Raw genomic sequence first — 21,121 nt, forward strand, 5'->3', positions numbered from 1 at the left:
GTCTAGCAAATGGCACTAGAAGGGACAAAGAGAGTTGTGAATAATACATAATAAAGATTGATTGCCTTGTAAAAAAAAAAAAAGTCCCATGACAATATCTTTGACATCAGAAAAAAAAAGCAACTCAACCAAAAGGTTTAATTTTTAACAGAGGTCTGAAATGGCTGGCTAGCCACAGCTATGAGAAAGTACTATGCTTCTAAATATGGTTGCACTTTGCATATGTGTATAAATAGCTTAGACAATGAGCCCTAATTTCCAGTGACACAGAAGGGGGACTGGCTGTGACCTATCATGCAGCCAAGGACTCGATGCTTCATCTGTCAAGCAGCCCTGTAATAAGCGAAACTAGACACCAGCTCTCTATCATGGAATTTGTATTTATATTTAGTAAGTTATGGAATTTTAATTATTTAGATGCAGAGGTTAAAGATCTAATTAATAGCATTTGAGCCTATTCTTATAGACAGTCCTTTGGAAACTAACATTTAAATTCTATTTATGCTTAAGCTGCTTGTTTAATTTGCTTTCTTACTGTGTATTTGAAACTGCAAAAGTCAAGACATGTTTTTAACAAACTGGAATCGGCAAGGGTCCTTCCCTGAAGAAAACAACTCTTCCTACCCCCGTTTATGAAGTAAAAGATTATTTTCAGGGGCGTTTGGGTGGCTCAGTCGGTGAAGCGTCCGACTCTTGACTTCTGCTCAGGTCATGAACTCATGGTTCATGGGATGGAGCCCCACATCGGGCTCTGCACTGGCAGCATGGAGCCTGCTTGGGGTTCTCTCTTTCCCTCTCTCTCTCTGCCCCTCCCCCACTCATGCTAGCTCTCTCTCTCTCTCTCTCAAAATAAATAAATAAACATTTTTTTTAATTATTTTTTTCAACGTTTATTTATTTTTGGGACAGAGAGAGACAGAGCATGAACGGGGGAGGGGCAGAGAGAGAGAGGGAGACACAGAATCGGAAACAGGCTCCAGGCTCTGAGCCATCAGCCCAGAGCCTGACGCGGGGCTCGAACTCACGGACCGCGAGATCGTGACCTGGCTGAAGTCGGACGCTTAACCGACTGCGCCACCCAGGCGCCCCAGTAAATAAACATTTTTTAAGAAGATTTATTTTCAGGGGCACCTGGGTGGCTCAGTTGGTTGAACGTCCAACTTCGGCTTGGGTCATGATCTCATGGTTCTTGAGTTCAAGCCCCACATCGGGCTCGCTGCTGTCAGCGCAGAGCCTGCTTCAGATCCTCTATCCCCCTCTCTCTGCCCCTCTCCTGCTTGTGATCCCTCAAAAATAAATTAAAAATTAAAAAAAAAAAGAAGATTATTTTCAGTACTGCTTTTTAATTCTTACTTTTTGGAGCATAGGTGAACATTCCCATCTCTGCCACTTTAGCACCTGCATCCATTGGCTACTAAGCCAGGAAACATCTTGGTAGGTCATCTAGTTTATCCGATTTCTTCCAGCCATGTTTACACTAAAAAAATTTCTAGAATCGCTTTTTTGGGGGACAGAGACAGAGTAGGTCTTTGAAACTTCCCCGGGGGGCCAGAGCTGTCGTGCCCATGTCCCGTCCTCTTCCACTTCCTGTTGCAAACAGTAAAGGCTGTTGTACCGTAAAACAAAACAAAGCAAAACAGGGGCGCCTGGGTGGCTCAGTCAGTTAAGCATCTGACTTCGGCTCAGGTCATGCTCTCTCGGTCTGTGGGTTCGAGCCTTGCATCAAACTCTGTGCTGACAGCTCGGAGCCTGGAGCCTGCTTTGGATTCTGTGCCTCCTTCTCTTTCTGTTCCTCTCCCACTCGCACTCTGTCTGTCTCTCTCTCAAAAATAAAGATTAAAAAAAAATTTTTTTTAATAAAACAAAAAAATTCCGGAATGAAGGGACTTTTGTGATTCTGAAGACCTCTAGACAAGAACCCTAGTGATAAAAGTAGTAATAATAATAATAATAACCAACATTTACTGACCACTTAACACACACCAGGCCTGGTGCTGAGCTCCTTGTACGCATCTTCTCATATAATCCTCACGACTCCCCTATGAGACCGGTATCAGTATTATCTCCATCTTACAGGTGAGGAAACTACCCAAGACTACAGAAGGGGATTTTTCAGGCTTTTTTGGCAAATAATTGGCAATTCTTACTATCACTCATTTACCCATTCATTCAGGAAACATCTGTTCAGTGTGTTCCAGTGCCAGACCTTGTGGAAGCCCTGGGGGTTCAAAGGTGAACAGAGGGCTCAAAGGTGTAAGCTTCTACCCTTTAGAAGCTTACAGTTTATAGGGAGAAACAGACATGAGATCTTAGCAATGTCATTAATGCTGTAACAGAAACAGTAGAGCAGAGTAGTGAAGAATAGGGCCTCTGGAGAGAAACTGCCTGGGTTAGAATCCTGGCTCTCCCACTCACTGTGTGGCCTTGAGTAAGTCACTTACCATCTCTGTGCCTCGGATGCCCTCTATATGAAATGGAAATGGTGCCTACTTCTAGGGTTGTCTGAAGGACTGTATGTTGGCAAATGTACAGCACTCGGATCTAGCCACACAGTAAACGTCTACCAATATTGGCTCTTACCATGAATATAACATGTGTATATACAAGACATTGTGGGACCATAGAGGAAGCCTTTGCAGAGTGGTGCTTTCTGAGCAGGTGACTTGAGATGGTAGCCAGAGAGGCAGCGGCAGGCAAGGGGTTGTGGGGGGGGGGGTTCACGACTGCAGTTCAGCGGTGTTATCCGTAGACCATGGTGGATGGAGGAGAGACGGAAAGGTAACTGGAAGGTGAAGGCAAGCTGCCCCTTCAGCAAGTTAACAAGGGGAGGAGAAAGACGACAGTAGGATGTAAATGCTCTTAGGAACGAAATACAGAGCCAGTTGGAGGCAAACAAAGGGTTCCCCAGCAGCGCTGAGAGCCCTACCGCGTTCAGAAGCAGTGTCCAGGGGTCAGAACTGGTCCTGAACATTTCCATCCCACAGTATTCCGCTTCCTGGTATCAAGTAAGGAGGTGCACATTTGCAGATACCCTGCTGTCTAACCCAGGCCCTGCCTGCAGAAGAGAAGCCCACTTCCTCTGCTGCAGGCCTCTTTGGGACTAGGGAGTGCCTAGAAGCTGGTCATTTTGGGGACACTCACATCACATTCCCCTGGCACCTCGTCTGTCCAAGACTGTGGATTTGAGTTTCTGACTCTCGATCATTTTTGTGACTCTTTGGTTCCTTTCCACATTCTCTCCAAGTCCTTGTACAGTCGTTGGAGTGCAAACTGTTTCTTTAGGAGCTTCAGTCAACGATTGTACGTATTGTCTTCCTATATACTTGCCCTGGATTGCTTTTCCCTTTTTGATCATAGTGCTTCATTTCCCCTCCCAGGTCCGTCTTTCCAGCATGCCAATAAGAATAGAAAATGCACTTTAGGTCTTCTTGCCCGCACCTGTTTGCATATCTGGTCCTTTTTTCCCTCTACCTTTATTATCAATTCAAACTTTTATTAAAAACCTTACTTAAACCAGAGTAAGACATAGTTCTTAACTTCAAGTGGAGGAAATAAGCTATGCTGAAAAGAGAGGGCTTTCTTCTTAAACTTTATTCTCTTTGTTTTATATCACTTTGCTGATAGCATTCTCTCTCTTTTTTTTTTTTAAGTTTATTTATTTATTTTGAGAGAGAGAGCGCACAAGCAGGGGAGGAGCAGAGAGAAGGAGAGACAGAATCCCAAGCAGGCTCCACACCATCAATGCAGAACCCAATGTGGAGCTCGAACTCATGAACTGTGAGATCATGACCTGAGCCATGATCAAGAGTCAGATACTTAACCGACCGGGCCACCCAGGGACCCTAGTAGCATTTTGAATTTAGACTCTGTTTCTATTGCCCATCCATAGTCTTCTGTGAGTTAACAGTTTATCATCATGCAGTCACAGATGAGTAGGGCTTAGGATTTGTTTTTTCCAGAGACCACTCTGAATGATTGCATGAGTTGGTGATTCCTAAGTGTGGTGGGTGGGAAGAATTATCAAAGTCATGGGAGGGAAGAGCTTTTTAGAGTCCACCCACCATGCTTCCCTGAGATTCCCTGCCAACAGAGATAATTAGTGTGAAAGATACTGTAACTGATGCCAGTGTGTCCTCTCCTGGAAGGGTGTGGGGAGGAAAAGGCTGAAAATCCACTTAGAGCTAATTGGGCACATTCCTAACACATGCTGAATCTAAATCTCTCTTTTCCTGCCACTCTGTTGTCCTGCCAACATTCAAGTATAGCAGTGTATTGCTTACCCACCCCATCGTTGTAACATCTACAGCATTTATAGCACCCTGTGCCTGGTATGCAGCCTGAAGTCAGAGCCCCCAGAGGTCTCCCAAATAGTGGAGTGGCATAGTGAATAAATAAAGATGATCACTGAAATGCTGAAGTCCTCCTAGGCAAACAGAAGATATCTCCTATTTCAACAAGTAATAATAACCACATGTAAACTATGTTTGAGCTCCTAAAGATGCTTACCTGGATGTGGGGGGAAAAAAGTTAAAATGTACAAATAATATCTTTTAGACCCTCCAGAGAAAACTGCCACCCCCAATTTGATGTTGATTTTTTAAATTTTTTTAATGTTTATTTATTTTTGAGAGAAAGAAAGAGAGAGAGTGTGTGTGTGTGTGAGTGGGGGAAAGGGCAGAGAAAGAGGGAGACACAGAATCTGAAGCAGGCTCCAGGCTCTGAGCTGTCAGCACAGAGCCTGATGCGGGGCTCAAACCCATGAACCGCGAGATCATGACCTAAGCCGAAGTCGGATGCTTAACTGACTGAGCCACCCAGGCACCCCTGATGTTGAGTTTGAATTCAGATCTTCATTTTTCTCTTCCGTGATATTTCCAAGGTATTTAGGAAAGATCATGAGTGTTTTGACAATTGCTTTTATACAGCCCATTGAATTGAAAGGTTACATCAGCATTCCTTACAAGAAAGGGCATATTTAATTTCGTTCAGTACCTTAGGTCCTTCCTCAGTAAAGGATTGGGTATTTTAGGGCATAAAAAATAGCATAGAAGCATTCCTTAACCTCAAAGCAGCTTTTCCTCTGTTCGCTGGAAATATTAATATGAAACAGAAACAGAGACGGACTGAGAGTCATGCTCTAAGTTTGTATCACGTAGAGAACTACCTTAGAATAACCCTGTATCAGTCCCCTGGATTTGTCTTTCCTTTCTTTCTTTGTAAGAATACCATGTAACGAAAGATTTCCTCTTCTTTTAAGACTGTATTTCTCAATGCAAGCTCGCGGAGAGACTGATAGAGAAAAGTTGCTGTTAATGTATCAGACAAATGATCAAATAATAAACGGACTTTTTCCTCTGAACAAGGACCTGGCATTAGAAATGGCAGCTCTTTTAGCTCAGGTAACTTCCATGTTTTATAAAGTAATATTTTGTTAAACGTAAGATCCTAATTTCTACATTGATTGAAGTATAGCAAAACAATATACCTTGTAATTCTTTAAATTCACGTTGCTGTGATTAACACCTTAAAACTTACAGGCATATAATTACAGTTTGACTCTGAATTGCTGACAACCACGGCGGTGATGTTGACTGAGACAGTATTCCTCGTGGAACCTGGTTTCTTAGTTATCTTAACAGTATCCCACTAGGCTCTGCATTTAGTAAAGGAATTTCAGTGTAGAGCTGCAGGGCTGAAGATGCCGTGCTGAAATCATTCAGTAATCTAATAGGAATGGGTCTTTTCGGGGCATCTGCGTGGCTCAATCGGTTGAGCGTCTGACTTCGGCTCAGGTCACGATCTCGTGGTTCGTGAGTTCGAGCCCTGCATCAGGCTTGCTGCTGTCAGCCTGTCAGCGCAGAGCCCGCTTCGATCCTCTGTCCCGCTCTCTCTGCCCCTCCCCTGCTTGCGCCCTCCCAAAACTAAATAAATACTAAAAAAAAAAAAAAAAAAAAAAAGGAATGGGTCTTTTAAAAGACTAGAGCACTTTCTTTTATTTACCTATTGTACTGATAGGATTAAGTTCAGACGTTTATAAACACACGCAGAAATCAATAGTGACTTAATCCAAATAGAAAGGTATTTGTCTGTCACGTAGAGAGACAGGCAATCTGGCACCTCTGCAGAGTCGCCAGAGGCATGGGCTTTATCTTCTTTCCCTAACATGTCCTTTTCATGGTCCTGGAGATCTACCAGAGCTCCAGCTATTACATCAGTGTCCCAGGCATCAGGATGGAGGAAGGGCTGAAGCAGGGCATGCCTTTCCTCCTTTGAGAAACTTTCCAGAAGTTACCCAGAGAACACTTCCATTTATGTCTCCCTGGTCAGAACTTGGTCGTATGGCCTTGCCAGCCTACAAGGGAGACTAGCAAATATGGTCTTAGCTGGCTGGCAAGGAGCACAGCTCCTAAGTAAGTCCAAGGTTTTTATTACTCGGAAAGGAGAGAAGAGTCGTAAGAGGCAGCTCACAGTCTCCACCACAAATGAGTCTCTGCACAGCTTAATTAAGGAACAATGTTAAGGCAACTCTGTGATACGTCATTGGGACAAAGGCTTAGATGTCCGGAAGTCTGTGGTCCTTGCACAGGGCACACCGTCCCAGGACATCTCTTTATTTACCACCTGTGCCAGGGGTTCCCAAATCTTTTCTCTCCAGTTCACTTCTCTCATGCACTCCTTAAATTCGGCCTGGCAGGAACCAAACTGTCTTCTGTCCTTTTCCTTCACCTTCTGTATCTTCACTGTGCTGCTGTCTCCTCATGCAAGCTTCGAGTCCAGGAATCATCACCGACTGCCCTCCTTTTCACTCGGTCCCACCAGTCACCACATCCTGCCCATTGTAACTCTAAGATACATTCTCCTCTTCACTCGTCTGCATTTTGGTCACCATTGCTGGGTGTCGGACCACCATCGTGTCCAGCCTGCTCTCCTGCAGCAGGCTTCTAGCTCATGAGCCTTTCTCTGGTCTGATCCCCTACAAATCTGTGCTCCACCCAGATGCTAGAGAGATTGTTCTAGTTAGCTATTGCTACATAAAGAAATGACTGCAGGACTCAGCCACTTAACATAGTAGTTTGGGCAGGGATGAGTAAGGACAGCAGGACTCAGCCACTTAACATAATAGTTTGGGCAGGGATGAGTAAAGACAGCTGGTCTCTGCTGCATATGGCCGCAGCTGGCCTTGCTCGAAGGCTGGCTGTGACTCTGCCGCTGCAGAATTCACTCACATGTCTGGCATCAGCTGCTGGCTGTTAGTTGGGACTTGAGCTGGGGCCATCAGTGGGAACACCTACACGTGGCTTCTTCATGTGGCTGCGTGTGCTTCCGCACAGAATGGCGGTTGGGTGGCAAGAGCAACGTCTGGAAAGAGGGACAGGAAGTGGGGGCCGCCATTTTCTTAAGACCCGGCTGGGAGGCTGAGCCGTGGTGCTTTGTTTGGAAGCTCTGGAATTGGGGTGGAGGTCTAGCCGACAGGTGGATCTCGCTGTCATTCCCTTGTTTACACAGGGCATTTGTGAGCTGCACTCCGCCTGCCTCTCCAGCGTCATCTGTTAATATTCCCTGCTTTGAACTTTATGCTCCAGCAAAATGGAAACTTTGGTTCCCTGCACAATTCCCTGACTTGCGTATGGGTCACTTTTTCTTACCTCTTCTGTGTACTTATTTGTCCGCTCCGCCTGGAACATCTCAACCCCCATTCCTTCACCTGTTACTTTCAATGTATCCTTTTTTAAAAAATTTATTTATTGATTGATTGATTTTGAGAGAGAGCAATTGGTGGAGGGGCAGAGAGAGAGAATCCCAAGGAGGCTCCTTGCTGTCAGCACAGAGCCTGACATGGGGCTTGAACCCATAACTGCGATATTATGACCTGAGCCGAAACCAAGAGTCAGATGCTTAAATGACTGAGCCACCCAGGTGCCCCTCAATTTATCCTTCAATTTTCATCTGAGGTGTCACTAATTCCAGGAAGCCTTCCTGAATTCTGCCTGCGTGGGTTAAGTGTCCTTCTTGGGGTTTTTGTCATGTCCTGCACGGTACTGTCTTTACCTCAAAGGTTTATTATTATTCGTTTCTGCTTCGCACCACTGGCTGTAGCCTCCCCGAGGGAAAGGGCTGTCCCTATTCATCTTTGTACCTAGCACAGTGCCTTACACATAGTCCATTCTCCACTGGATGAATGAATAGTTAATAATTGAGTTTACTTTTTATAACAATTTTATGGTCCTCCAAACTTTAAAGCATCCCTGCTGCACTGAGGGTTCTCATTTTGCAAGCAATGAAAAGCTAAGGAAAAGACAAATAGGTCACAAACTTTCTTGGTTATAGGATTAGGTATGATTTCCTATCCCTTGCCATTCTAGGTTCTAGTCCTCTAAAGGCATCTCTTTAAAATCACTCTCATTTTCACTAAAATTTAAGTTAGTCTTCCTCTTTCAATTTTTAATTTTATCAGAAAGTTTTTCTGAGAAAAATTATAATGTCTTTGAGAGAGATATACTTCTAACATGTTTTAGATGAATTTGAAGAAAGAGTAGGGAGGTAAGACTATGCATACACCTAGAAAATTCTGAACATGTTACTGACTGAAAAGTATAATTTCTCCATCTATGAAAGGAAAATTAAATAATATCTCCAAACTCTTTTCCTCAGAGTAGTCTTTGTGAAGACAAATTAAATATACTAATCTGAGATCTGTAGAAGAAAAGTTCTTTCTGTTGAAGATTTGACTATCTTTAGGCCCTTGTTGATACTCTCTTTCTTAGGAAATTCTTGGAGCTGATCGTTAATCATTGTGCATAGTGTCTGGTAGGGCATCGTGTCGATGTGAGTCATATTGGGAACTCTCTGAGTTGATTTTCAGTTATCCTGCAAACATTTATGTGCTCCTCCTGACACTGACCTTGGAGATTCCACTGTACGGTTCCCTAAGAGAAAACGTTGCCTTGAATGGCCTATTTTTGTGACTGTTGGTTGTCCAACTGCCATCTCCTTGGGGGATGAAGCTTGCTCTTAGGTTTCACAGATAGTTGTGCCAAGTATGGTCTGGTGATAGGTGAGGACAATAAAAAGCTTGCTCTGGGGGAAGGATTTCAGTATGTTTGAAGAACAGATGGACAGCTTATATTTAGTGTGGGGAAATTAGGGAAGGAGGTAGGAAATGAGGATGAGAATTGAATAGCAGGGCCAAGCCAAGAAACCAACAACTAAGAAACTGGTCAGAGAACCTGGAAAGGTAGAATACACTGTAAGTGTAAGGTTCAGCTAAGGAATTTAGATGGCAATGGATCAGACTAAGAGCTAGAAAATAGAAGCCACAGGGGTCAGAATCTCAGAGGCTGGTTGTGCTAACAGCTTACCTGGAGGCAGAACAACCCCTTGAGATGGAGACCCAGCCTAGTCTGGATGGAACCCTCCATCTGTTTATTGGGGAGTGTTGTAGGTAAGGATGTGAATGATCAGTAGGACATTCATCTGAATGTCCCCACTCCATTTCCCTCCTTGAGCCCTCTTTGGTACCCTATATAAGGCACTTGACATGGGTCGTTACAAATATAAACAACTTGTTTATACTCAACTTGTTTATACTTCAGCCTCCTCTGTTGGACAATAAACTCTTTGAGGGTAGGAACTGTGCTCAGCTGTTTTTTGTTTGTTTGTTTGTTTGTTTTTTCTCACTTCACTTAATATGTGCCTGACATATAATGGAGACTCCATATAGGTTTGGACGAATGAATGGGTGGATGAGTGGTTAGAGAGATGGGTGGGTGGTAGAGAATGGCATCTGTGTAGTCTGTTCATAGAGAAAGGATTGAACATTCTTTCATTCAAGATGAAAGGGAAATACAGGACTCTATTCCCAGAATAATAGGGCAAGTGGATGGATACAGAACCATTTATGCAGAAAATCTAGGAAGACAGTAATGAGAATGTCATTCTTACTCCCATCATATTCAGTGGAGACCCTTAAGTACAAATAATACTTTTCTGAGATTTCTCATAGCTTTATAACTCTTTTGTCTTTTATTATTAGCTCCCATTTTGCTTTATTATTAGCAACTAAAATAGTACCCTAAAAACAAAAAATTATCCTATGCTCTTATAGCTAATAGTATTAGTGGCCCTTAGCAAATACTACTAGATGGCAACATTAACCAAGAGTGGTTGGTGTAGAAATGGAATTGAAATGTTTGAATTACAGATTTTTTTCTAAATTAGAATTCAAATGGAATTTAGATTTTATTAATACTTATGTATGGTTGTAATTTCCATAATCACACAATCACGACAAATAGATTTATATATTATAAAGAATGTTCAGAAACAATGAAACTAATTAAAAAAAAAAACCTCTTCAATACCCTTTATTTTCTTTTTGGATTTGCAATTAGGTGGAGATTGGAGATTTTGAAAGACCCTTTTCAACTCCAGCAGGGCATGTTCCTAATCAGTGCAAAGCAAATCAAACTCTAAAACAAGTCATAGAAAAATTTTATCCTAAAAGGTATAGAGATGACTCCTCTGAAGAACAGTTAAGGTAAGGAAGTACTTGTGACTCTTTAAGGGTAGAGTCACACTGGTCTCTTGGTGATATTTTTCTGTTCAAATTTTAAAGATGAAAATCATACGTGATCATTTTCTTAAGATTTTTTTAATACTGTTGACTACCAAGAGGTTATTGATCTTCTCATTTAAGATGGGCCTAGAAACTTGAAAATCCGTATTTAAAGTTTTAAAGAAAAGATGTTTACCTTAAGTTAGAAGATCTACTTTTCATTTGATCTTATTCATTCTTGTCCAAATTAACCCTACTAATAAAAAGAAAAAAAAAATGGCCAGTACTGTGTTTAGTGTTATGAAGTGTTTACCAAAAAGTTGTATCTCTTGGGGTATTCTATTATAAACAGATTAGAATAAAAACAAACTATCTGCCTACACAAGATTTTTTTAATATAAATTTTTGTTTGAATTCAAATAATTTGGAATTTTGGTTTTAGAGACTATATGAAGAAAGGGTAATTCAATTTAAAAATAGAGGCAAATCCAATTCAATGAGTTTTCCAAAATAGAAACATTTAAGATCAGGCTCTTTTCTCTGTAGAAGTAAGCAGTTGCCATTGTGATTTTATTTAAGGCATCTCCCCTGCAGCTAACATCTCTCTAAGCCAGGGGTGGTAGTACCTAAAATTCCCCCATTAGGGATTCATTCTTTGGTTTCAATGTCTTGTACTTCTCTTTAAAAATGAAAGCCATTCCAATGAGAAATTACCTTTTAAAACTAATTTACACTAAGGTTTGATGTTAGCTTATCAGACTTTAAAAACTTTGCCCAATGGGGGTGGGAGATGGGGAACTTGGATCATGCTGAAAGCACTAATAGTATGAGAATTTAGTGAGAGGAATGTGCCAAAAGGACAAGGGTGGACAGTGGTGAGATGGGAGTCACAAGATCACAGCTCCTCCTGGGTGACACCTCAGTACCCCAATTGTCCTAGGATTGGCTCAAGGAGAGCTTTGCCTTGGGAGGAGGATACACTGTTTATGTTTTTGTTTTTGCTTTTGCGTTTTCGTTTCTGTTCTTTTCTTAGGCAGCTCTGCCAGCGACTGTCAACCAGATGGATGGCCCTCCGGGGACACAGTGCTGCTGATTGTGTGCGCATTTATTTGACAGTAGCCAGGAAGTGGCCATTCTTTGGTGCCAAGTTATTTCTTGCAAAAGTAAGAAAGGATGGGAGGGAGATGTGGAATAGAAACGTTCACCTGTATAGTTGCCCCTGTGCAGTTCACTGAAGTAAAACAGTGACCACAGTGACCCCAAGTTTAGTATATCCAGCTTTTAAAAAGAAAATAAGGCGGGATGCCTGGGCTGCTCAGTCTGTTGAGCATCTGACTCTTGATTTCAGCTCAGGTCATGATCTCAGGGTTGTGGGATCGAGTCCTGCATTGGGCTCCAAGTTGAGCGTGGAGCCTGCTTAAGATTCTCTGTCTCTCTCCCTCTGCCCCTCTCCCCCGCTCACACCCTCCCTCTCTAAAATAAATGTAAAAAGAAAAGAAAAGAAAACCATGAAGGGACACTAAGGAAAGGGCAGGAGTGTTACCAGCTTCTCCGTCTTGCCGCCAACCTTAAGTCACCTGCATTCTGCGGGCTCATCACTAGACTGAAGGCAGCAGCTGAACTCCACTTTCTTGTCCGCATCCATGCATCCTCTCACCCATTTATCATTTACTCTCTCACTCGTTTGCTTGTTTATTTAATGTCTAGTGACTTCTGTTTGCAAACATTATGTATCTAGAGATACATAAGCCCATGGTTTCAGATGGGTTGTACCCAAACTTCCGGGACCCCACAATCCAGTGTTGCAACAGGCCCGCAAACAAGCACTGTAGAGTGAACATGGTTAAGAGTGACAGGGACAGGGCGCTGTGGGAATACTGAGGAAGGAGAGGTGAGCCCTGCCAGCAGGTGGCCAGCCCAATCCCCAAGAGAAGAACTGTACTTTTTGAACTCTTCTTTCTGTGGAACCGTGTCACTTTATAGTCTCTCAGGCTCCTAAAATACTCCTTGTTTTGTGGTATATGTGTGTATGTGTTTGGTCTGTCGTCATTAATAAGTTGTAGGCATCTTGAGGGTGTAGACTCACTGATCCTAAAATCCTCATCTTGTGCACACCGTTATTCTTTGCATATAGATACCACGTAATACATTTTTGCTGAATAGCTGTGCCACTTTGGGCAAGTCAGTTAGCCTCTCTGAACCTCATTTTTATCATCTGTAAGTGACAACTCAGACTAGAAAAGTAAAATCTAGGGTATCTTCTCATTCTAATTCCATGAGTGACAGTATCATTGTGCGGTAAGAAATTCTGCTCCTGGTACTGAAAGCTGTATACTAATGAGTAAGTGGGTGCTGTCATTATGCTTAAAACATCTGTGAAATGAATATATTTGCAAGGAGTTGAACATGTTTTTTACAAATGTAAGGACTAGATTTGAACTGTAGAGTAGCATTTTACACTGAATTTTAACTCTGATTTCAGCATCGGAAGGAATACTAAATATTCTTCTTTGATTATATGCTCTGTGCTTTTTTAGCACAGAAATATTATTAAATAATGATGTAGCATTTGCTTGTTGCATGACTGGCATCTTTTCTTTACTCTTCTTTCTTTATTCTATGCAGACACCTCCTTTGCTTAATAGCATCCATCGGGGGCTGTAAGTATATATACTATCAAATACACCGTTTTAACTTTTTTCCCTATTTTAGCCGTTTTTAAGTGTACGTTTCTGTGGCATTAAGCACATTCACATTATCATGCTCCCCTCACCACCATCCATCTCCACAACTTTTTCATCTTCCCAGATTAAACCTCCGTACTCCTTATTCTCCCTTCTCCCGGGGCCCTGATATCCGCCATTCTGCTTCCTGTTCTGTGTATTTGACTGCTCTAGAAACCTCATGTAAGAGGAATCATACACTATTTGTCCTTTTGTGATTGGCTTCTTTTTCTTTTTTTCTTTTTTTCTTTTGTTAAATTATTATTATTTTTCATTTAAATCCAAGTTAGTTAACATATAGTGTAATAATAATTTCAGGAATAGAATTTAGTGATTCATCACTTACATATGATACTCAGTGCTCATCCCAACAAGTGCCCTCCCTAATGCCCCTTGCTGATTTAGCCCATCCCCCCACCCACAACCCCTCCAGAAACCCTCAGTTTGTTCTCTGTATTTAAGAGTATCTTACGGTTTGTCTCCCTGTCTGTTTTTTATATTATTTTTGCTTCCCTTCCCTATGTTCATCTGTTTTCATCTTAAATTCCACATATGAGTGAAATCATATGATATTTGTCTTTCTCTGACCGACTAATTTCACTTAGCATAATACCCTCTAGTTCCATCCATGTTGTTGCAAATGGCAAGATTTCATTCTTTTTAATCGCTGAGTAGTATTCCATTTTATATGCATACCACATCTTCTTTATCCATTCATCAGTCGATGGACATTTGGGCTCTTTCCATAATTTGGCTATTGTCAACAGTGCTGCTATAAACATTGGGGTGCAAGTGTGCCTCCGAATCAGCAAGTTTGTATCCTTTGGATAAATACCTACTAGTGCAGTTGCTGGGTTGTAGTGTAGTTCTATTTTTAACTTTTTGAGGAACCTCCACACTGTTTTCCAGAGTGGCTGCACCAGTTTACTTTCCCCCCAACAGTGCAGAAGGGTTCCTCTTTCTCTACATCCTCGTGATTGGCTTATTTTTCTATGCAGAATGTCTTCAAGGTTCATCCAGTGTTGTAACGTGTATCCAAATTTCCTTCTTTTTAAAAACTGAATAGGGGCGCCTGGGTGGCGCAGTCGGTTAAGCGTCCAACTTCAGCCAGGTCACGATCTCGCGGTCCGTGAGTTCGAGCCCCGCGTCGGGCTCTGGGCTGATGGCTCAGAGCCTGGAGCCTGTTTCCGATTCTGTGTCTCCCTCTCTCTCTGCCCCTCCCCCGTTCATGCTCTGTCTCTCTCTGTCGCAAAAATAAATAAACGTTGAAAAAAAATTAAAAAAAAAAACAAAAAAAACTGAATAATATTCCATTGCATGTATATGCCATATTTTGTTTGACCAAAGGACAATAAAAACAACATTTTGTTTGTCAAAGGACTGGGGGGTTCAATGGCTTAGGTTAAATGGCATCATATATATGTGTGTGTGTGTGTGTGTGTGTGTGTGTGTGTGTGTGTGTATATACACACATACATATATATTTTTTTAAATTGTTTAAAAAAAGAGAGAGAGAACATGAGCACGGGGAGGGGCAGAGGGAAAGAGAGAGAATGCCAAGGAGGCTCACACAGCCTGGAGCCCGATGCAGGGTTCAATCCCTGGGATCATGACCTGAGCTGAAATCAAGAGTCGGACACTTCACTGACTGAGCCCCCCAGGCACCCCAGCATCCTTTTAATGCTTGCCTAGCCTTAGCAAACAGACTCTCAGTAGATAGTAACCCAGGGGTTTTTATACATGAGATTCTGATAACTTTTACCTTATACAAATATAGTATATGTATAAATACTACAGATTCATCCCAGTTGCTTATCTATGGCCTCAGCATACTTTCATAAGGTTTAGGAAAAGTAGTTAAGTTTTTGTTAGAATTTTAGTCATTGTTAAATTCACTTATTGTTGAGCAATCATTGTGGAGTGCTCGAAAACATTCATGGGTTTTAATTGGGGTTTAGTGGTGAGAGATTCTTTTTATTAATATAATTTCATTGTTTTTTACAATAAGGAATTTAGTGGAAAATTTGGTATTTCTCATTACCATTCATCACACAGTTTCATCTTTTCTTTTTATTCTATCATTATGAGTCATTTGAGTGTCAGATTCAATAAACTTTCAGAAAAAGTATGCATTTACACACCTTAGAAACACACATGTATTTTGTTTCATTAGGATTTTGGTCCTCATAGAAAACCAACAAGCTTATTAACTCTTAGCCTCTTAACACAAAAGAAAAATAAGATGTAAACACTGTTGTTCCATGTTAAAGATGAGGAAATTGAGCCTCAGAGAGATTCAGTAGCATTTCCAATTGTACAGCTAATAAATGGCAGATTGAGAACGCAGACCCAGGTCCCCTGCTGTCAGATTCACTGCTCTTTCCATTACATGCCACCGCCTCTGCCCCAGGAGAGATTTTTCCCCCTGTAGGTTTCGTGTTCTCTTTTTTCTCCTTCAGGAGGTATTTTTAATAAAAATAAGTTGCTGTTGTTGTTGCAAATGTTGCACTGCATTGTGACTAAAAACTATTTCTGTGATTTAGTTAGCGTTTATTATGTTTTCATCTCTTCACAGCCCATAACTCCATCACCACTCGGAAGTACTGTCATGTGGCTGGCTATCCACGAGGATGGCTTAAGCGTCTTAGAATACAATTCCATGGTAAGATTAAGTTGCACGTTGAGTCAACTGTTTGCATTGCTCAATGTACATACATAGAAGGTAATGATCTCTTCATACGCTTTTTCTTATACACAGATAACATCCTTCCTTTCTAAAAAAAAATTTTTGAACGTTTACTTTTTTCAGAGACAGAGAGGGATAAAGTATGAATGGGGGTAGGGGCAGAGAGAGGGAGACACAGAATCCAGAGCAGGCGCCAGGCTCTGAGCTGTCAGCACAGGGCTCAAACCCATGAACCGTTAGATCAATACCTGAGCCACAGTCTGATGCTTAAACAACTGAGCCACCCAAGTGCCCCCATAACATTCTTCCTAATACTATCATGAATAGTCATTTTTACAAATACAACTGTGATTGTTATTTAATCTTTTAAAACAAGATTGGACAGGTTTTGAATTGCATATGAGGAAAATACTAAATACCATGACTAAATTGCAACCATGGTTGTATTCATAAAACAACTATTCATTTATAGTGTTAGGAAGATTGCTTCCTGTGTAAATGAGAATCTTTAAGATAACATTAATGTAGGGGCACCTGGGTGGCTCAGTCGGTTAAGTGCCCAACTCTTGGTTTCGGCTCAGGTCATGATCTCATGGTTCATGAGATCGAGCCTGGAGTTGGGCTCTGCACTGACAGCATGGAGCCTGCTTGGGATTCTCTCTCTCTCCTCCTCTCTTTCTGCCCCTCCCCTGCTCTCTCTCTTTCTTCAAAAAAATAAAAAATAAATAAAAGAATGGTGATATCTAGTGTTAGCAAGACTACAGTGCTGGGAATATAACTGGATATAACTTTTCCCCAGGAGAATTTGGAAATATTCTCAAAATTGTCCTTACTTTTTTGAAGTAACAATTCCTCTAATTGAGATTTACAACTAAAGAAATAATTAGATATGTGTATTATGAAACATGTCAGAATATACGCATTGAAGTATTGTTCAAGATAGTAACAAATAAAAAATGATTTAAATTTCCTGCAATAAGAGATTGGTTAAATAAAGGATTATCTATCAAATCATTTCAAATAATGTTATACAAGTATATTTGTTGTCATGGGAAGATATTTATAATTTGCTGTTAAATTTAAAAAGAAGCAGAATCTTGAACAATATGCACCATACTATTTCTGTTTATATATATCAAAATCTATATATCAGGGTGAACCATATAGTTTTGCCGATATTTGACCGACCATTTTTTACCTTAGAAAGTATCAGTTTCAAAAAAAAAAGTATCAGTTTCACATGGTTCAACCTAATATGTATAGAGAGAGATCTTGAAGGACATTTACAAAGGTATTAACCGTGTTCTTCTACTGGATGCTGGAATATAGGTGCTTTTGATTTTCTTTTTGTATTTTCTGTTTTGTCTGCAGTGAGTTATTAGCTTCAGAATCAAACTATATTTTAATTATAAACGTAAATGATGCCTCCATAAAATTAGTACATTACTATTTTAAATCATAACAGATTTTCTTTTAGGAAATAATTTTTTGTATTATATGTAATTAATACCAGCATTTTTCTTTTTTAGTGAAGTATAGTTAACATATAATGTTAAGTTAGTTTCATTGATATCAGCATTTTAATGGAAATATATGCTATTAATCATTTCTCATCTTTCTTTGAAAGTAAAGAGTATATAAGATATTAACTTTTTCTTCTCTTTGAAGAGGTTAATAATCAGCTATGTGTACAAGAGTCTAATGACCTTTGGAGGTCATCAAGATGATTTTATGATAGTCATTAACAATACACATTCAAAGGACAAACCAACAGAGAAATTACTTTTTGCCATGGCAAAACCCAAGGTGAGTAGAAGCCTTTCTACCAGCTTTTTTTATACTAGTTTTTTCATGCTAACACATTTATTGTGCAAAAAGTAGGTTGCAGATGGGAAAACAGACTTACTTACAATCAGACAATCCTAGGTCTAAATTCTGGCTTACCTCATCTTGCTAAGCTTTGGTTTCCTCCTCTAAAAAATTATAGGAGGCTACCTATTTTTTTTGGCTTAAGAATTAAATGATGGAATTGTTAAAATGCCTTAGCCCAATGCCTGGTATACAGAAGGTTCAAAATAAGTGGTCTTGATGTAAGTTGTTGTCAGGTACCTTTTACACATTATCTTATTTACTTGGGGTAATTCAAGTTACAGACTCATTAGTGGGAAGAGCGAGGTTTTATAATTAAGACTTTACTTGTCCTTTGTAGTTTTAACGTCGATAAGTAAAAACAATAAATACAAGGGCTACATTTTAGTATGTAATTCCAGTTTTTGTAAAAGAATGAAGCATCGAGTTCCCTAAAACTTTAAAATTGTCTTAAAATTATCAACCAAAAGAGACTACTTTTTTAGAATCTGACACCTTTTTTTCAATAGCAGACACTGAAGCAAAGGCCAGTAAGTGCAGAAGATTGAGACATACTCAGGACTTCACCTAGTCTCAATAAAAAGTTGATATTATGCACTGAGGTTCTTGATTCACATATGCACACATAATTGGCAGCCTGTGCTACTGTCACATTTTTTACCGTCACAAAACATTGCCGCTACATTTGATTGTTAAGATCCACTCTTCCACCGGTTTAAGCAGCAGGAGAACATGTCAGTGCCTTGATGGTGCTGAACATGTAAGTACTTCACGGATCTGGAGAGGAGGGGATTCTGCTAGCCTGGGCACTTGCACATATGGAGACCGCCAGCCCTTTCCTCTTTTGAAAGTGATTTGAACTTCTCCGGAGCATTAACGAGTCTATTTTTCTTGCTTTAGATTCTTGAAATCACTCTTTTGATCGCCAGTTACATAAACAACTTCCATCAGCAAAAGGCAGCCTTTCACCACCTCTCTGCTCCGGCTCTGCTCTCAGCCCAGACCCGGGGGCCGGAAGCCAGGGCAGCGGGAGGCCAGCCCCTGCTGTCAAGCAGCAGACCGACCAAAGGCCCCACTCTGCTCTGAAAGCTCGGGAGCCTGAACCCTCACTCCCGTCCTCCAGCCAATGGCTGCATCAGCTGCAGATAAGTGCGTTGACACACTGGCAGTGTTGCGCCCACACTGGTTTTCCAAACTTCAAAAACGTGGGCGTTTCTCTCTTTCACTTGATCCTTAAATATTCAAATGAACACGACTAATGAACCATAAGCACAAAATTCGCCCACGTGCTGATATTCTCATAGATTAAATGGGTTAGAATTCATCATTTTTTCCACCTCCTTTGTCCCTTGCCATCAGACACATCATGCAGTGTGGCATTGTGTTGTCTCTTGAAAAAAATATTCTGGCAAAGGGAGCTACCAAACTCCCATTTGGCAAACCAGTTAATTATTTGGAAGCGCTCACTGCCAAAAAATTAAGTGCTGTGATTAAGTGTGCTTTTAATGAACGATATGGTGTTCGGAAGGACATGTACAGTGTCAGCAACAGCTGCAGGGTGCTGTTTAGTGGCACAGTTTTAGAGCCGGCACAGTGCTTGTGGCACAAGGAATCACCGCGAGAAACAAGAGTTAGGTAACCAGAGCCTCCTGTGTGGTATTAGAAAGTGCAGCCTGTCACCTTTTCGGATCACTGGAGTGTAAAGTTTAAAACGAGACAGTGACTCCTCACATTCCTTGGCTATTACTGGATGGCCCGAGTTCACTGGAATATTGCCCACATTTCCTTGCATTTGGTGCTGGGTCATCTTGACCTCATTTTGTTAAATAACATCTTTGAAAACAAACAGATGCTTAAAACTTTGCCCTCGTATAGTCATTTTTAATTATGGTTTTAGTATAAATGTCCCCAAAGTATATTTTTAAAGAAAAGAGAAAGAATTCTTCTGTCAAAGGAGGTAAACTTTTAGTTGAGAGAGTCTAGAAATGTGTTACTTTGCTGGAATACATGAGTGGTCAGTTCGTTCCAGTATGTGCCAAAACAAAGTAATTAGTATTCATGATAAAAATGAAACTGTGATAAGACATGAAAATTATACTATAAAACTGTTTAATTGCAATAGTAATCATGAGTATACTTAATTTTATTTATGTGGAGAATATTTGTATTTATTTTTTGGACATGTATTTATCACTTTGTGTGTGGTATTTGTTTTTTTTAACCAATTTGAAAAAAAAAATGTTAGCTGCTGATTTAATTTGTTGGCAGAGCCTTCATAGTTTCCTCTTTGCTGCTTTCTCCCTATGGCAATATACTGTTGTCACACTAAGACTTTTGAAAATATTCCATCTCGTATTAGCGTCCTTCGAAAGGGAAGAGCCAAGAAATACACTGCTCAGCTAAGATTTTTGCTTTATTGGGAATGACAAAAAGAAGATCAAAAAACCCCATAGAAATAGATTTCCATTTACTATTTCCCCGAATCTTTTGAGCCACAGCCACTCTCTGCATAAGCAAGTTGATTTTTGAGAATAAACGAGTTACCAATTTGCGATGATTCTCAGGAGTCTTTTGGCTGGCATCCAACAGAGTTTCTTAGTTCCCAGGAAACTGTTCAGTAATCACTAGTTGGTAAGCCAGAGAGGCTTGGCAGAGCTTACATCTGTGTGAGGACTTTATTCCCAGGCAATAGCTACTTCACCATCGGGGAAGCACACCCCACTCCAAATCTTCTCATTTGAACAAGTAGTGAAGGCTTAGCTTAAATGGTGGCATTTATTTTTGATAGAACAGAGATAAAATATTTTGATGGAAAGAAATCAATTTTCTGTAACTGATGATGTGAAAATTTTATTTTCTGGGAAATTACTTATATAGCCATTTAAAAAATTCAAAGTATGTTATTATGATTGGTTACAAGAGAATAACGTTACATGTTTAATTGTCATATTTGTCTCCTATCATTTTCTTCCCTTTCAATCATAATAAATGATTTACAAAACCCATTTTGAGCATTATCTTTTGAATACTCTTCGAGAAATACCTAATGTTTTCATTGTCAAAGCTGAGGTGTACTACTAGTGAAAATGGTAGTTATTACCTCCTTCTCTTGCATTCATGCTTTGTCTTCAGTGTTGCTTTGTTTTATCCGTATAAAAGGAAGCTGTTTTGGCAAATTGTAACTTTAAGATGTACGTATGTATATTGACACATATACAATATGTATAAATTGTGGGGTTCTCCTGTGATTTCATAATAAGCTCCATAAGTAGCTTATTTCAAGCTAAT

At 40.5% G+C, this 21,121-nt stretch overlaps 1 protein-coding gene across 3 annotated transcripts in view; it reads left to right on the forward strand.

Moving 5' to 3' along the window:
* Window positions 1-20,838, forward strand: part of PLEKHH2 (pleckstrin homology, MyTH4 and FERM domain containing H2) — a 115,418-nt gene extending 94,580 nt beyond the window's left edge. Inside the window, exons 25-30 of one of the 3 annotated variants that reach the window (XM_030310500.2) lie at window positions 5,258-5,399; window positions 10,392-10,537; window positions 11,589-11,718; window positions 15,854-15,940; window positions 17,633-17,770; window positions 18,734-20,838. In XM_030310500.2, coding sequence (XP_030166360.1) covers window positions 5,258-5,399; window positions 10,392-10,537; window positions 11,589-11,718; window positions 15,854-15,940; window positions 17,633-17,770; window positions 18,734-18,919 — 829 coding nt within the window. In that variant the 3' untranslated portion in view covers window positions 18,920-20,838. Of the gene's footprint in view, window positions 1-5,257; window positions 5,400-10,391; window positions 10,538-11,588; window positions 11,719-15,853; window positions 15,941-17,632; window positions 17,771-18,733 lie in introns of those variants that run through there. The other 2 variants (XM_030310501.1, XM_030310502.1) reach the window with 2 other exon arrangements.
* The last annotated feature ends 283 nt before the right edge of the window (window positions 20,839-21,121 follow it).

Source organism: Lynx canadensis, chromosome A3 (genome assembly GCF_007474595.2).
Source record: "Lynx canadensis isolate LIC74 chromosome A3, mLynCan4.pri.v2, whole genome shotgun sequence".
In the NCBI taxonomy this organism is placed as follows: Eukaryota; Metazoa; Chordata; class Mammalia; order Carnivora; family Felidae; genus Lynx; species Lynx canadensis.